Below are 17,817 nucleotides of genomic sequence, written 5' to 3'. Positions count from 1 at the left end.
CCGCCAAAGGCAATGCTCCGCCTCCCAGGAGAGTCAGCTTGGCTGGAGAGGGCGAGCACGCACCTGAGCTGTTTCTGTCCCTTTGCAGCCAGGGACAGAACTATCGGTTACAACAGTTAACGGGTTAAATGATTAAAGTTACATCGTGTAATTGGTTAGCTGTTAACCAAGGGCTCTCGGGCTGGGCTGGCGCAGCCGGGACCCCTCTCGCCCATGGTGAAGGTCCGGTTAACCGACACAGCCAATGCTGAGGTTAAACTTGTACATCGCTCTCCGCAGCCCGCGTATTCACGGAAGGACTTTCCCCCGGAGTCTCCCGTGGGTTGTCTTCTGAAGGCCCGGCCGGGGGAGGCGAGTGGCGGCGTGGGACTCTCAGCCTGCAGGTGCCCAGGCTCAGTCTGTTTCTCGCAGCTGGCTGCGAGGAAAAGCCTGAGCGCGGGGCCCAGCAGGCCGCGCACCCGCCGTGGGCTCCCCAGCGAGCTCCTCGCGCTGGCTGAGTAGGGCAGGGTCTCGGCGGCGCCCAGTCCCGATTCACTCAGAGATGCTGCGCAGTTCGTGCCACTTCGTTCCAAAGCTCGCCAGGCCCTGGGCTCGGTGCTCGGGCTGCTACCGCTCCCCGCGCGATGGGGACCACGGGGGCAGCCGACTGGGCATGCGCCCCATCCACCCCCCCCAACGCCTCCCTCCTTCTCACACCACGCACCACAGCGAGAGCCGTTAATTACCCGGGGCTATTTGAATACCGTCAGAGGCATAATCGGCACGCGCAAGACGCCGATTGGTTGATCTTCTCGCGCTGTTATTGGCGGAGGCGGCAAAGGGTGGGCGGGGTTGAGTCGGTGTGTCAGGACCTACTCACTTTCCTTGGAAAGGGAGGGGGGCAGGCATCCATGTACGATGGTTTAACCCGTCCCATCGCCTTCCCAGGCTCGAGCCCTCTGGCCAGGCCTCTACCGCCGCACGCGCGCGCCCCGCCAGGACCCCGCGGGCTGGCCAAGATATTGCCTGAGTCTAGGAGACAGACAGTTGTGCGGGTTACTAGCGCGCCCCATAATGCGGCCTAGCACGCCTACCAGATATTTGTGAAGAGACGAAGCTCCGTTGGCTGCTGCTATCCTTTCAGTCCCGGGGGCCCTGGAGGGATTTCTCTGCCGGCGTTTAATGAGGAAGGCCGCACACGCCCTGGCGCGAGGGGGCAGGTGTCGGGCCCTGGCGCGAGGAAAAACCCGCCAACTTTCCCGTTGTGGGGAGCGCGGGACTGGGGCGCCCTGTAGTCTCCATAGCAACCAGGGAGGGTGATTCTAGGAGAGCGTGCCCCCTCCCGGCGGCACCAGGGCCAAGCGAAGATGTAGCTGGTGAGGAGACGCGGCGCCGGCAGGGACCCTCCCCTCCAGGAGTCAGGGGACTCACCCCGTCCCTTGCGGGTCAGGAGCCGGGGGAGGGAGAGGGCGCCTCCACTCACTCTGGGGCCGGTGGAGTTTGGGGGTTTCCCCTCCCGCCTTAAGCCGTGTCTGGGGAGCCTGTGATTCCTTCCCGGGGACACGCTCCAGCAGCTCCTGCGGTCGCGGTCACCCTCCCCCGGGGCGGGGGGGAATAGCTGGAATAAAGGGCTTAGTCTGCTCTAGTCTCACTAACTGCTGCGCCAGGGGCCCGGTGGGGGGTACCAAGTAGCGCGGGGGAGCGGCCGTTGTCCCGCGTCGGGGCAGACCCGGCTGGCGGCTCGGCGGTGCTCGCAGAAGGCGCTATCGCTGGGCCCCACAGCTCTGCTCTCCGGGGGGTCAGGCAGGCTCCAGCCCATCCATTCCTTGGCCTCCCTGCTGGAAACGCCACACCGGCACCAGATGGTGTAGCCAGTGTGTGCTGGGAGGTGGGCCCGCTCTCCTACACTAGCCTGAAACGTCAGCGCAGCCCCTTGCGGGCAGGCCCCTGGACACAGCCAGGAGAGACGATCTGGGTTTGGTCATTACCCAGCCCTGCCTAGATTCAGCGTGCTGAAGGTGAAACGGCTCTTGCCCAGTCCTCTGAGCCACTAGAAAGTACTGTCATGAACGTCTATTGCACGCATGGCCGCTTCCCATAATAAAAGTAAATGTAACGTGTGTTTGACAGGTGTTACTGCCGATTGCAGCTTTCTGTCTAGGGTGATCTTATTCCCCGTCCCCATTATTTGTGAGTGAGGAAAAAAATGCCAGGTGTATTACCGACTGACGCTACCGGGCTTTTGAGAGGTAGCCCGTCAAAGAAAATAGACTTTCCCTGAAGCTTTTCCAAAAAAAGGAAACGAAAAGAGCACTGGATTTTACAGAGTCACAAGAAAATGAACAAAAGAGTTCAGAATACAGAGAGTCACAAATGTATGTAAGAGTTTGTTTAAGATTTTCTGATTATAACCTGGTCAATGCTAAACATTCTAAGTAGTATTTTTTTTATATGAGAAATAGTTTGTTTAATAATGGACAAGTGAGAGTAAAAAAATCTTAATAAATGTCTGTCTTATCAACCTGGCTCTTGAAAACTAAACTGTTCTGCCTGCTGCACTGCTCCAATAGAGAATAAATTTCACAAAGCAAGTTATAATGGAATGCTTGAGTCAGTTTCATCTAACTGATTTTGGTATTTGAAACCTAGTTTAAGAAAATGGGGGTGACTGAGTTTACACTTATTATGGATGTTAACCTTGCCTGTAGAATGTCTAACTTGTGGAGAATGTGATCAATACACTAAGCTAACAGAGGCTACTTATAAAGATTTACGTACGAAATTATTTTAAAAACAAGGATATTCTGGCTTTAAAGAATTTGCAAACCACAAACCTGTTTTTCAAAATGAGATTTAAGTGAGTCTTAGTGCCTGGGAAAGGTTCTGGATGTTAAAGTCTCATTTCTAGTACTGGTACAAGCATCAGCAATTCCAATACTAGCTTTCTTCCATTAAATTTCTCCGGTATCCCTCAATTCCAGAATGAGGCTTCCAGCTCACTTCATACCAGATAATGAGGAGGGTTACATGAGAAAAGAATTACTCAAGCACATTAAATTACAAATGCACTGATGACCATTTAAGCCTTTGTTTTATTACACCAGTGTGTTACCAGTCTAATGCTTCTACACTAGCTTCTCTACATAATGGATTGAGTCTTGCCCTTGGTTTTGTGCATAGGAATTTCTGTGATGATAATCTTTTGGCGATGGGAGGGGGAAGGTTAGAATGGAAAGTATACACACTGCCATTTTTTGTTTAGTGCTACAGTGGCAAAGTCTGAATAACTCAAATGTTATAGAAAAACTTCTAGGGATTTTTCCATATTGGTTTGAAAGACTTCAGAAGAAACTGTCTGGCCAGGTGTAGGGGCCCTACCAAATTCACAGTCATAGGATTTTAAAAATAATAAATTTAATGATTTCAGTTATTTAAATCTAAAATGTCATGGTGTTGTAACTGTAGGGGTTCTGATTTAAACGGGCTGTGATGGAGGGGTTTGCAAGGTTATTATAGGGGGTCATGGTACTGTCACCCTTACCCCTGCACTGCTGCTGGTGGCAGTGCTGCCTTCAGAACTGGGCAAGCGGAGAGCAGCAGCTGCTGGCTGGGAGTCCAGTTCTGAAGGCAATGCCGCCAGCAGCAGCGTGGAAGTAAGAATGACATGGTATGGTATTGCCACCCTTACTTCTGTGCTGCTGCTGGCTGGGTGCTGCCTTCAGAGCTGGGTGCCTAGTCACCGCTCTCCAGCCACCCAGCTCTGAAGGCAGCACAGAAACAACAGTGGCCATTCTGTGATCCCCTTACAATAAACTTGCAAAACCCTCCCCCCCCATCCCCACAATGCCCTTTGGGTTGAGACCTCCAATTTGAGAAACGCTGGTGAAATCTGTATAGTATAGGGTACAAGTATACAAAACACCAGCTTTCATGGGGGAGACTAGACTTCACAGTCCATGATGCGTTTTTCACGGCTGTGAATTTGGTAGGGCCCTACACATGGGTGTTGTACTATTCCTGGAATATCTGCGTGCTTATTGCAAACCTTTTTGCATAAATTCCTAGAAAATACTGTTTCTGTTGAGTGGTTCCATCTTTGAGCACACAGCATAGCATGAGCTTCAAAAATTGATAGTTTTGGTACCATCTGTGATCTGTTGACAGTATGAAAAGATTAATTTTATATAGTAGTGTAAGGGCCAGATTTTTAAAGGTATTTAGCTACCTAACTCCCTTTAAAAGATGTTTTGTAAGACGTTAATGATGTGAAAGACACACTTCAAAAGGTCAAGATGTATATGCATGTGTTCTAAGATTAAAAAAAAAAAAGCCTTGCTTTCTATTACGCACTCTCTTCTGTTTAACAGTGATCAGGTTGTTCCTGCAGCACAGCCTCCTTCACCCATTAGTTGCGAGAAAAAAGACAACATGCTGCCCTTTGTGGGCTTGAACAATCTTGGCAATACTTGTTACCTTAACAGCATACTTCAGGTAAATTCATATTTTGGGGATTGGAAAAGATATTTGCGTTGTCATTAAACCTTTTATATAAACACTTTAGACTCCTAGTTTGACAAAGTATTGGGTAAAAATGGGATTGAAGGGAGATACCACACACTCAAGGCAGTCAGTGGTGCACATATAGCTATATCTACTCCTGCTCACTTGCAGGAGTAATTGTTTTATAAAGAAATTACTGCGTTGCCCTAAGGTTTGCTCCCAGGATTGGGCATGAGTTGGCTAGACTCGTTCTCTGACCACGCCACCTTCCTCGTTTTGCATCATTGTGCCATTTAGGCGCACGAGTGGAGGCAGAACTTGGTAGTGTAAATCCCTTTGTATTCTGCAGAGGGATGCAGATTACCCTTTAATAAAAAGCAGAGTTCCATCCAACACTAATAGGTGGAATATTCTAGGAGATGCTATCAAGAAGTTGAAACTCACAATTTTATTATTTTTGTTTCCCAGTTTTCCCCAATTTATGAAATTAAAAAAATAACTAATTTGAATCTCTTTTAAAACTGAAGCACTCCCCTGCAATGCTGGAAACTCAGTATCTTTGTACTAGTGCTTGAAACCAGAAAGACAAACTGCTGACTAGTCATTTCTCTACACAAGTGTAAAAAGTGTAGTAAAGTGAAAAAATAAACAGATTAGTTTACTTTTCAGTCATTCATGTTAACTGACTTATCCTCTATCCCTTTAATCACTTGGATGGAATTTTCAAGTGCCTAAGGGAGTCAGTCGCCCAATTCTTATTAAATTTTGAAGCTTTAAAATCACAGGAAGTTGGACATCTCACTCACAATACTTAAAACGCAAAATGGAGTCAAATTTTTCAAATTTCCATCCTATTTTTAGTTAGTGGAGATAACTATAAATAGTTAGGGAATTCAAAAGTAAGCTTTCCACTACAGCAATACATTCCTGAATATCAGCAGTATTTACTCTCACTGTACTGTAAAATGAGTGTTGAGTGGCAGGAGGAAGTTTAGCTTTTGAAGGATGGTCTCATGGTTAAATTATTGGACTGAAATTCGGTAGACAAGGTTCCCTGATCAGTAACAGACTTCCAGTGGATGTTGGATTGAGCACCTAATCTTTCTGCCTCAGTTCCTTACCTGTAAAGGGAGATAGGAAAGAATTATCTCACAAGGACTTTTGGAGGATAAATTCATTAATGTTTGAGGTAGTATGGTATTTATGACCTCAAATGACACAGTGATGAGAGCCACATGAGAACCTTTACTCTTGTGCTTAAGTTTTTAACATCAATAGTTTTAAAATTGTACTCTACCTATATTTGCACAGCATGGGCCATCGAGGTTTCTGCATCCTTACGTGCTGTACAACAACCCAGAGATGCAGAAGCAGAACTTGGCCTATGTGCATGGACTTTTAATGTTAGTTTTAACTTTATTTTCTTGTACAACTTTTTTGCTCACTTAACAATTTTTTTTTCTTGTTTTATACTGCTGCTGCTAGGTGTTATATTTTTGTCCTGGCTTTAAAACTGGAGTGAAACACTTATTTAACATTATTTCAAAGAAGAGAGAAATGTTAAAGGATGAAGGAGAACAAAAGTCAGACAAGGTAAATTTTATATGTATCATTTGATCTTTCTTTAGCTGTAATTATGCAAGTAAGTGCAGCATAAATTAAACTGTCATATCTTGGAATATGTACGGGCACACAGTAAAGAGCTTTTTTGAACTTCCTGTTGGAAGAAAATTTAACTTTATTATAGCTGTATCATTTTTGACTCATTTACAATTTATAACACTGCCCTTCAAAGTTATTTTTGGAAGCTTTATAAGTAAGACTGGAAATCTTTCACAAACATCAGATTCCATGACTTTCTGGGACCTCTGTGACTTCTGCAGCTGAAGCGGCTGACCCTGGGCTGCCCCTCGCCCCGGTGGGGCCCTGGCCAGTCCCTGCCCCAGAATTATTTTGGGGATAGAATATCCGGTGGAATCTGTTGGTCTTTCTTGTTCTCTTCCTGCAGGCAAAGAAGCAATATATTGAATGTTTCAAGAAGCACCTGCTTCCATCCCTTTAACTAATAGAAATGCTGGCAATGACTGACAGAAAAGGGATAAGGGAGGCAGGGGAAAAAACCTTCAACTGTTGCATTCGGAGGCAAAAGCTCAACTATTGTCTTTTCTTTTCTGATTACAGGGAAGTTGTAAAGAAGATCCTTTGGCAAGTTATGAACTAATCTGCAGTTTGCATTCCTTGATTCTTTCAGTGGAACAGCTTCAGGCCAGTTTTCTATTAAATCCAGAAAAATATACAGATGAACTTGCTACTCAGCCAAGAAGGCTACTCAATACACTTAGGTATAAATAATCTTAAATGAAATATCAGAATTTTCACTGAAATTTGAGCTAATTATTGTAATACACAAATTATTTAAAGAAAATATTGGGGGTTGATGTTTTTAAATTTGATACACTAGCGTAGGGAATGTTTTTGTTTTTTTTCCACATTCCATGCAGGGGATTGCATCAGTTCTGCTGCTCACAATTCTCTAGCAGCCACATAGCAAAACGGATATAATCCCAGTCAATTTTACTGTGGGAAGGTGGCCCAAGATAAAATTTGTGCATCTACGTTTCAGCTATCTCTTGTGGTATCAAGGTTTAGAGCTAAGATTACAGGCCTTGATCCTGTAAGGTTCTGAATACTTTGACCCCAGATCCAGCAAAGCATTAAAAACGTTTATGTCACTGGTACTACACAGATGCTTAAGTATGTGCTTAAGTGCTTTGCTGGATCAGGGCTAGAGTTTCAGTACCTTGCAGGATTCAGCCTGTGAAATGGCCATTTGCCCCCAGCCTCCTTTCCATGGCTACCTGTGTATATGAACCTTCTCTCAGGCCTGGACTTTTTATCCCAACATCGCTAATTTTGAACTCTCAAATCATATGTAGTTACCTACTTAGTAAACAGTCTGCAGTGTTGCACATCTAATTTTTATTCTTAATAAAGTGCAGAAGTAGTTCTTAAACTGTTCTCTGCTTTTTGTCAATTGTAGCAGTTAATGGGGATGGGCATTATTAAATTGAGGTAAACTGGTGGTATTTATGATAATACACCTGGACATTAATCTTCTGGTATTGTTCTATCACAGAAAGGCAGTGTCTAGCAAATGGAGAAGGGGACACAAGGAGTTAGGACCATGTGGGTTCTATGTCAGACTGCCTCCAAGTATGGCATTGGTCAAGTCAATTCACTTCTTTGGCCTCAGCTTTCCCATGTGTAAAATGTCCAGAAACATTTATTGATATGGATATTGTGAGGTTGTATCTGTATTATATATAGTCTTTCAGTTGAGAACATGAAAGTGTTTTACAAAGTAATACATCTGTTCAATCCTTAGTATTAGTTCTTAACGTCTATTGTAAAATTTAGTCTTATGTTCCAAAATTTTTCATCCTTTGTGATTAATACAGAAGTGCTACACAATTTTGGATTAGCTCCTGAAATTATCAAATCTTCCTCTTTGACTCTTCTTGTGTTTCCATCCTAGTCTGTGGCTCTCTCACTGCCAGAATAAATTAAAAATATAAAATCTTCATAGGAGTTCACATTGTAACACATAACTGATCACATGTGGTAATCTCCAGATGTATCATTTCAAAACTATATAACACTTCCTTTTTCCTCTATAGAGAACTAACCCTAGTTTAGAAGGATATCTGCAACATGATGCCCAGGAAGTATATACAGTGTATCTTAGGTACATTCAGAAAGGTGTCGATATTGAGAAGGAAGAATGAAAAATATGCCAGTGGAAGAGCCTATAGCTCACTTGAGAAGTCTAATCAAAATACTGAAAGCAATGGCATTAACAGCCTTGGTGAGGAAAATGACTATGCAACAAGCAGTCACACTGCAGAGGAGTCTGAAGACAAACTATCCAAAGGAATTGGGAAAAGGAAAAGTGATACTGAGAGTGGGAATGCAAAGAAAAATCTAAAGTATTCAAGGAGCATAATGCAGTAGAGGAAAATCAAAGACAGACTAGGTCAAAAGAGGAAAGCAACAGCAGAGAAACTAGAAAATCATACAGATGTCATTGCTAAGTATTCTATTGAAAATGAGATTGCAAAGCCAACACAGAAGAAATCACGACTTAGATTAAACTGGTTTAAGTCTCCAGGCAAACAGCCCAGCATTCTGTCTAAATTCTGTAGTGTGGGAAAGCTAGCAAACAATTTGGGATCCAAAAGCAGATGAAAGAAACTGATGGCTGTGAGATTGAAGAAGCATCTGTAAGTGTGAAAATGGTAATATAAAAGAGTATTTGAACCTGCATCCCCTGTTGAAAGTGCTCGTGAAAAAGGAATTGAAAAACCACTACAAGAAGGTTAGTAAAAAATGTGTGGGCTTAATGTAAGCACAGTCGGACTGAGAAACAATACACCTGGGAAGTTAGTGCTCAAATACCATAGTGAGGATTTGAAAATCTATTTTTCCTTAAATGGAAAATTTCTTCACCCAATGTAATCCTAGATATATAAATACTTGACATACAGATATGTCTAAGATATAATAATAATTAGACATTAGAGTGTGAGCAGAAAATAAGGTGATTCTAGTAATGCAGTGTAAATAGTTAGAAGAATGCCAAATTATAATCGTATTACCTCTTGCTAATTTATAATGTAGATTGTGCGTTATGGACTTTGAAAAGTCCACAAGTGTTTATGTTCCTCACAAGAGAATTATTTATCATTTAAGGTTAATGCCAACATATACATAATCCATTAATGATACAAAACAAATTACCCAAGATGAGACATTTTCAATAAAGGATATATCTATCTGGAATCTAATCTTAAATAAATTTGAAAATTTGAGTGTTCCAGGATCAACATTTTTTTCAGATGCTTTATTCAATATCCCAAAATTATATGTGCTTGTTTTTATGGTTTGTTAAATGTTATAAAACAAATTATGGAATTTGAAGATCTAAAACTGAGACCATGTCTATTGTGCACCGTGCCAGTTCAGAAAGAATAGTACCAATGATTGTCCTTAATGTACTACTGTGGATAAGAACTTTTTGTTAATAGATGGTTTATATTATTATGTAACTTTTTCTAGGTTCAGAGTTAGCTGTTTTTGAATTAGTGGAGAAACTGTTCCAGGGTCAGCTGGTATTGAGAACACGATGTTTGGAGTGTGAATGTTTTACTGAAAGAAGAGAAGACTTTCAGGACATCAGTGTGCCAGTACAAGAAGATGAACTTTCTAAAGCAGACGAGAGTTCTGAAAGTAAGTAACAGTGAAGGGTCATGATGTGCATATCTGATTAATATATTTCTAGTTTTGGGATTGGAGGGAGGGAGATGTGCCAGTGGTGTTTGTAAAGGAATGTTACTAGAAATTGCTTTTGGTCCTGGCCACGTCAATATCTTGTTATGATTTTCTTTAGAATTGGAAACATAACCTTGATAACATGGATGGATCCCAAAAAGCATTAAAAAAAGTTATTTTAAATTCACTCTCCTGATATGATACAGTGCTTGCAATCCTTTTATTCATTTGAATGGACATTATCAACTTGAAAGGGAATTTCTATCTGAATTTTTTTGCCTAATGTAGTTATAACTGACACCTCAGAGTAAAATGTTAGATGCACAAAACAAGCATGCATATATAAAAAATATTTCTCTAACTGACCTTGGTGTGTGTAGTCAATTTTAGTTCCTTTTTCACAATTGATCAGTTTGATGATGATGATCTTGAGTCTACCCTTTCTCCTTTGTTGAGAAAATTCTTATAAGCAGCAGGGAAGTAGAAAACCCCGTATCTAACCCTTCGAGGGAAAAAACAGGTATATGCTGCTTGAAGCGTGCTCAGAAATTTTGTTTAAGTTTCAGTTTGAAAATGTAAGTTGTCATTGTACCTTTAGAGTGCCACCATTCAGGGTACGTCTTCACTACCCGCCGTATCAGTGGGTAGCAATCGATTGCTCGGGGATCGATATATCGCGTCTCATCTAGACGCGATATATTGATCCCCGAACACGCTTATATCGATTCTGTAACTCCACCAACCTGAACGGAGTTGCGGAATCGACAAGGGGAGCCGCGGACATCGATCCCACGCCGTGAGGACGGTGAGTAATTCGATCTTAGATACTTCGACTTCAGCTATGTTATTCATGTAGCTGAAGTTGCTTATCTAAGATCGATTTTCCCCCGTAGTGCAGACCAGCCCTCAGGGTAGTAAAGAAAAGATTGTTTAAACTCCTGATGATATTATCTGGAGGAGATTTTACTATTCCTGACTTCCTATTACATTATGTGGGGAAAGATGAAAATATTCATCTTGAATTAAAATAGACTACACCTAATTCCAATTAAGTTTTCTTTTTTAAAGATTTAAAACACTACTGCAGATGTTGCCATTGACGTTTTTTTTAAAATCTGGTTTAAAGCGATCAGTGCAAACCAGACATAATGGGAAGAAGAACTTGCTGGTTATTTTGGAAACCTACCTACCTTTTTTAAAAGGGGTCAAATTTTGCTCTTAGATACACATACACAATTCCTAGGGAAGTCAGTGGGAGTTGTGCGCTTGTCTTATCTCAGCCTTTGAAGATTTTGTTTAAATCTGAAACAAAGCAGCACACCAACTGTTTTTCAATCTGAGTTAATCTATATCCTGGCTGGTATCTCTCATTTTTGCACTTCCTGAAATTCAATGAGCAGAGATTATTTATTTATCTTGGTTTAGAGTCTATTTGGTGCATTTTTAATATTCTTAACTTTAATACTAGTTCTTGCACGTAACTGTCTTAACTTTTATAGCCCTGTTTTAAAATTCTTGTGGTATATGTTGGAAATGTAAAAATTCTCTTTTGTAGTTTCTCCAGAGCCAAAAACAGAAATGAAGACCCTAAAATGGGCAATTTCACAGTTTGCATCAGTAGAGAGGATTGTGGGAGAGGATAAATATTTCTGTGAAAACTGTCGTCATTACACAGAAGCAGAACGCAGTCTTTTATTTGATAAAATGCCTGAAGTTATAACAGTTCACTTGAAGTGCTTTGCGGCTAATGGCTTAGAGTGAGTATTGCAGATAAACTATATTAAGAAAAACTGCTGCTGGAAGAGAAACTTTGCCAAAACAGATGCAAATGTTTAAATAACAAAATTGTTTGTAGACTGAATTTAACTTTGAAAAATCCCTTCTGAAAACAGGGCAATACAAGTAGTTTATTTAGCTGTTGGGCATAAGCCTCTTCCTATTTTAGCAAGTCACTAAAGAATTTCTCAGTGTTAGATTTTATACCATGTTTTGTAATACCCTTGTGAAAGCTGGGGAAAATACTCTCAACATTTCATGCCAACATTGTTGTTTTCTTATATTCCTAATGGAACTTGAAATTAAGATTTTTAATTTTTTTTTTTTTTTTTTAAAGAAAAACTTGTTTATGAACTCTGGGGACAGGTTAACTACTTCAGTATAACTAGTTAAATGAGCTACAGAGCATAAAACTGGATGGCAACTGGTAATGGTAGAGATTTTGTCACTGAGTAGAGGACATTTTAGAAAGAAAATACTGGAGATTAGCCTCCCACATTCACACTTTTAAAGTGTACCACATTTGGACCATAGTAATTTGACTATGCCTTTGACTTTGACTTTAAAAACACTCCACTACATTAATTTAGTTACTATAAGTGCCATTTATGTCAGTGCCTGTAGCTGAGCATTGGCAATATGCACCTATACTATGTAAATCTTTATTTTGCTGAAAAGGTTACCATGTCTAATTTCAGTCTCTACATGAATGTGAATAAAAATATTCTAGCAAATAGAAATGAATATGAATAGTACAATAGCAGTACACATCTGATAATTAGCTACAGCAAAATACTTAATACAATTGTTTTAGGAGCAAGTTGGAAAAGCACATGAGCAAGTCACAATAGCACTATTCAGATCTCTGTAGAGAAATAACCTTAAGGTGACAGAAGGCCACATCTAAATACATTTTCATTATATTGTAAAATGTATTAAGAAGGTTATTTGTTGTAATCATCATCCAACCAATACATTAGAAATTAATGATCTAACATTACTTTTTGAGCTCACTTACAGTTTTTCATATGTTGAAACAACATATGCAGATTTGATCTGGCTTTCCAGCCCTCCCAGTATTATATATTATAAGTGATTACTTTCCTGCCACCTGTGTCATTTCTTCAGGAAGCAGTAAACGGACAAACTGTGCTTATTATCTCAATATTCCACCACTTTACTTCAGTCCCAGAACATGTTCCATCCTCCTGCCACTCAATACTGTACAGAATCAGAATTCAAGATATTAAATGAAATTACCTAAAGTTAGAACTTCACTTACTGATGTAGGATTTTTTCGAGGTTGAAGCATGAGGCCTGGGAATCAGGAGATATATTCTGTTCCAAAATCTGTTAGAAGCTTCATGTGTGACCTTGAGCAAATCACTTAATTTCTCAGGGCTTTAGTCCCTATCTATACAGTGGGGATAATGCTTTAATTCAAGATGTATTTTGGAACTTTATAAATATTAATTAAGTGCTTGGGGAATCAGGTGGAAGGTGCTAGGAGTAGCACAAAACATGAATTGCCAAATGAGTGGTGCTAGGATATATTGTAAACAGTTACTAATAGCAACTTTATGTACATATATTTATAGCCAATATAAATGTGTCTGTAAAATAACCACATTATTAAAGGGTTATGTTACAATATTTTGTCTTGTAATCTTCTAAGCTCCTAAATAATGAATTTCTCCCAAGTGCCCATGAGTGCTGTAGTAATCTTTACCTTTCTGGAGCTGTAGAAATGAAAATCCGATCACAAAATTAAAAAAAAACCTAATTGATGGTATTAGAGCAGAATTCTAATGAAGGTACCTCAGTCGTCTTCTTTATAGCCTCCTCTTCAGTAGACCATTCGAGTTATAAAATGTTGACCTTGCATTCTTGTACATATTCCTTAATATGCAAACTAATTTTAGGCATGTCTTTGTTTTGTTTAAATTAATATTGAGTCAGATGGAAGAGCCCATACATTTCCGATCCTTCTGCAAACAATTCAAAAATAGAACTACAGGGACCCTCAATATTTTCGATCCTCAGTTTGTTTATAAGCTTAAACAACACTTTGTCTTCCTTGAGGATTTCTTTAACTATTGCCAGGTTACACAGCTGTTTTCCAAATGTCCTATGTTTTTTTCTTCTGTCCTGGTGATCTTCAGATCCTCACTCAAAAATATTCACACTTCCATCCTGGCCAGTGATGCTATTTTGAACTGAATCCAGTCTCCCCATTTTCCCTTTGAACTGTCTTGAATGCTTTCTGCAAAGGTATCATCAGCCAAAGTACAAGGAAGTAAGAACAGAGAGATCAAACTTAATACTGGAGTCAGGGATGCAGCTGAAACTGTCTGGAAAGTTTTTATTCTAAGGTTCCACTTTAGATTTCAGGATTTTAACTTGGAATAGCAGTACTATATCTAAATCACTAGGTTTGGAGGAACAAAAGACACCAGCAAAACAAACAAGAACTGCCAAAGACAGTGAGCCAAAACGCTGCCTCAGGTCACACCTACTGAGAGCCTGACTGGTTTATACATGAGGAAGTCAGCTCCTTTCTAATCTGACTGGAAGAAGAAAATAGGACAAGAAGAGTGAAATCTGAGCAATTGAGAGAAGGGATTTTTAATCACCGTTTAAAATTTTGGATTTTTGGTTAACATCTAGTTAGTGCCAATAACTGAGTAACGTTTTGGAGAAAGGAAATCTTTCTTAAAGATTCAGTTTCACCCCTCCAGTTAAGTTGTGTGTTAATACACATCCTTTGAGTCCCCCAATAATTTTTCTAGTGATACTGGGGAGGACCAGAATTGACATTCCTACTATTTATAAAACAAGCAGAAAAGTTTTTTCTTGGTTTTTAAGTCCAAGCTTTTGAAGTGTCCATACATTGGAGTAGCAGAAAAAGGCTAGAAACTTTTTTGTTTTTTTTAAACCATCATTTGTAGGTCACAAAGAAAAATGTGAAATGATCCAATAATCTAACTTTACCATTTTTCTTTCAAAGGTTTGATTGTTATGGTGGACTGTCAAAGATAAATACTCCCTTATTGACACCTCTTAAATTGTCACTGGAAGAATGGAGCACAAAGACTACTAATGATACTTACGGATTATTTGCAGTAGTAATGCACAGTGGCATTACAATTAGCAGTGGACACTACACGGCTTCTGTCAAAATTACAGATCTTAATAGTCTAGAATTAGACAAGGGCAATTTCATTACTGACCAGATGTATGAAGCGATTAAGCCAGAACCACTGAATGAGGAGGAAGCAAGAGCTGTTGCTGAAGATTATGATGATGGTGAAGTCTCTTTTAGAGTCAATGGAAATGCGCAGTCAAGTAAAACTTTGAGCAAAAAGAATATGGAAGCTGTTGGACTCCTCGGAGGACAAAAAAGTAAGTCTGACTGTGACTTGTACAACAACAAAGCAACTAACTCCGAAAAAGTTGTTAATACACTAACTGAAAATAAAAATTTTGAATCTACCAGTACTAATGGGATCTTGGAGTTTGATAAAAGTACTGAAAATGGAGATCAAAATGGTATAGCTTTCAGTGGACTAGAAAACAAAGCTTTGTATGTGTTACAAAGCTTGAAGGAATATGAGGGAAAGTGGTTGCTTTTCGATGATTCCGAAGTGAAGGTTACAGAGGAAAAGGACTTTCTGAATTCTCTCTCCCCTACATCATCATCTACATCAACTCCTTACCTTTTGTTTTATAAGAAAATTGTAGAGTGATACCATATTTTGTAAATATTACAGATTTGCATACACCTGTTGATAGATGTGCTTTTTGCATCAAGATTACCTTGATGTAACAGCTGTTTGTCTTTTGAAGCTACTGGATGAGATTATTATAGATCTTACAATTCTGTATAAACAGCACAATTTGAATTAACAAACCATGTCATAGAACTTAAACTGCTACTATAACGTCTGTGCTGCAGACTAGTGATGTCACACTACTAGGAATACAAATTTGTATAGATTTTTAAAAGATGTCCAAAAATACAGTAGCGGCTTTTAAATAACTAGTTCTGTTACACCTGACTTGCGTATTATTAGCTTTTAAAAAAAAAAAAGTTATTTGTATTCACATTATGGAGTAAATTTATATTAACTAGTAAAACTCATCAGAGGTTGTGTATTTTTGTAACACTGGAAGCAATATTTCATATCTAGTCTTTGGGACATCAGTACAGGGCACATAAAGTACGGCTATAGCTTAGTGATGACCTTCTTCCCCTGAAAATATCTTTGCTGTGTTGTTCAGAGTACAAAAACAAATGGGGTCTTGTTAACTCATTTAGTGTACTGGAAGGAGTGGTACAGCATCTTAAACTTTAAGTTAATAGTGGATGTGATGCATACTAAGATTCCTTATATTGCAAATATTAACTGATTCCTGTTCATACAGATTTGAATGAGCAAACCTGCATCTGTTTTGCGTAGGTGTTAAGTGGACAAAGTGTAAATATGTGTGATATTGTAGGTATATCAGATGTATTTGTGGGAGAAAGAAAGCAATTCAAATTGCTCATCTGTATGCAGTGTAATAAAATATTTTGTATTTTAAAAGCCCTTTGCATATCTCTTTGGGTGGATTAACAATTCAGATGTGATCTTATTACCTTAACAGGCTAATTTGTACTGAGAGCTCATTGAAACATGGGAAAACTAAAGCTTTGGCTTGATTCTGTGTGTGTACACACAGATGTATGAAATTAATGCCTATCATTTTATGTTTTTATTTTGTCAGAGATGAACAGATCAGATTGTGTTTGAAAGCTTCTCTTACTCTGGCATTACTCTCTCTCTCCAATTGGTGGGGGATAGTATGGCACAAACACATCCTGCTTCTTTGATCTTTCCTCCAGGAATAAATATTCACTAAAATTGCTTAGTTCTGGCTTTTACAATAAGATAATTACACTGGACAAAATTTAAACCCTTATGTGAACAGCATTTCTGATCCATCTCTTCATTAAGTTTTAAGGTCTACAGTAATTAGTATGTTAAACTGTCAATCGTCAAAGGAGTTTACCAATAAAGCTTGGGACAAATTTTTCTTTTGCCTAATTTGGACTATTCAAAGGCAAAGATTATTTTGAATAGGTGCTAGAAAAGGGGCGGGCAAACTTTTTGGCCTGAGGGTTGCATCGGGTTTTGGAAATTTTTGTATGGAGGACCGGTCAGGGGAGGGGGTGTGGCCTAGCCCCCCCTCATCCACCCCCAGGACCCCTGCTCCATCCAGCCCCCTCTCCCTGTCCCCTGACTGCCCGCTGCTGCCCTATCCAACCCCCCCTTCCTGACTGCCCCCCCAGAACCCTGTGTTCCACCCCTTTTTGCTGCCCCCTCATGGCCCCCCTGGACCCCTGCCCCATTCAACCCCCCTTCCCCGCCCTCTGACTGCCCTGACCCCTATCCACACCCCTCCCCTCTGACCACCACCCCAAACTCCCCTGCCCTCTATCCAACCCCCCCCGGCTCCCTGCCCCCTTACTGCACTGCCTGGAGCACTGGTCGGTGGCGGCGCTACAGCAACGCACTGTGCAGCACTGGGCCAGGCCGGGCTGTGCAGCGGCGCTGCCCCAGGAGCACGCGGCCCTGCTGTCCAGCGCATTGTGCCAGCGGCAGGGCAAGCTGAGGCTTCGGGGGAGAGGGAACAGCATGGGAGGGGCTGGGGGCTAGCCTCTTGGGGCAGGAGCTCAGGGACTGGGCAGGAAGGTCCTGCGGGCTGTAGTTTGCCCACCTCTGTGCTAGAAGAAGTCACTTAAGGTAAGATCCTGCTGTTGTTACACTGAATAGCACCTTACTGCCTGGATCCACAATTGCGTTTTCAAGTTCAGCAAAAGAAACGCTAATTAATATAATATAGTATGCATGCTGCACCTTATCTCTTCAGAACATGCCTGGCACAGTCAAGGGGGAGGTGACTGATAGACTTCTATGTTAGTAAGCTTAATATAAGACATTTAAGCAACGCCCTTTAATCAGATGAATGCAGTGAGCACACATCACTTAATGTGAGTTACATCCTTCAGGAACTCACCGTTTACCCAAGTTAATACTGTACTTTTCAGCGTACATGTAAATGCACAGGGCTGCCCAGAGGATTCAGGGGGCCTGGGGCAGGGCCGGGTAGTCGACAGCAATTCAGCGTCAGGTCCCTCTCGGAAGGAAAGACCCACCGCTGAAGAATGAAGCGGCAGCGGTAAAGCAACCT

The 17,817-nt window shown here is 40.9% G+C and overlaps 1 protein-coding gene across 1 annotated transcript; it reads left to right on the top strand.

The window, feature by feature from the left end:
• Positions 1 to 698: 698 nt before the first annotated feature.
• Positions 699 to 15,660, top strand: USP1 (ubiquitin specific peptidase 1). The gene is given in 15 exon segments (XM_030573935.1): positions 699 to 1,355; positions 2,110 to 2,240; positions 2,243 to 2,354; positions 4,347 to 4,470; positions 5,965 to 6,072; positions 6,661 to 6,821; positions 8,159 to 8,207; positions 8,209 to 8,467; positions 8,470 to 8,516; positions 8,518 to 8,701; positions 8,704 to 8,774; positions 9,157 to 9,163; positions 9,595 to 9,765; positions 11,363 to 11,564; positions 14,591 to 15,660. Coding segments are annotated over 14 exon segments (2,289 nt in total). The 5' UTR covers positions 699 to 1,355; positions 2,110 to 2,185; the 3' UTR covers positions 15,330 to 15,660.
• The last annotated feature ends 2,157 nt before the right edge of the window (positions 15,661 to 17,817 follow it).

The sequence above is a fragment of the Gopherus evgoodei genome, chromosome 8 (genome assembly GCF_007399415.2).
Source record: "Gopherus evgoodei ecotype Sinaloan lineage chromosome 8, rGopEvg1_v1.p, whole genome shotgun sequence".
Classification (NCBI taxonomy): Eukaryota; Metazoa; Chordata; order Testudines; family Testudinidae; genus Gopherus; species Gopherus evgoodei.
Note: the sequence above shows the minus strand (reverse complement) of the source record. Positions and strands in the feature narration are given on the sequence as shown.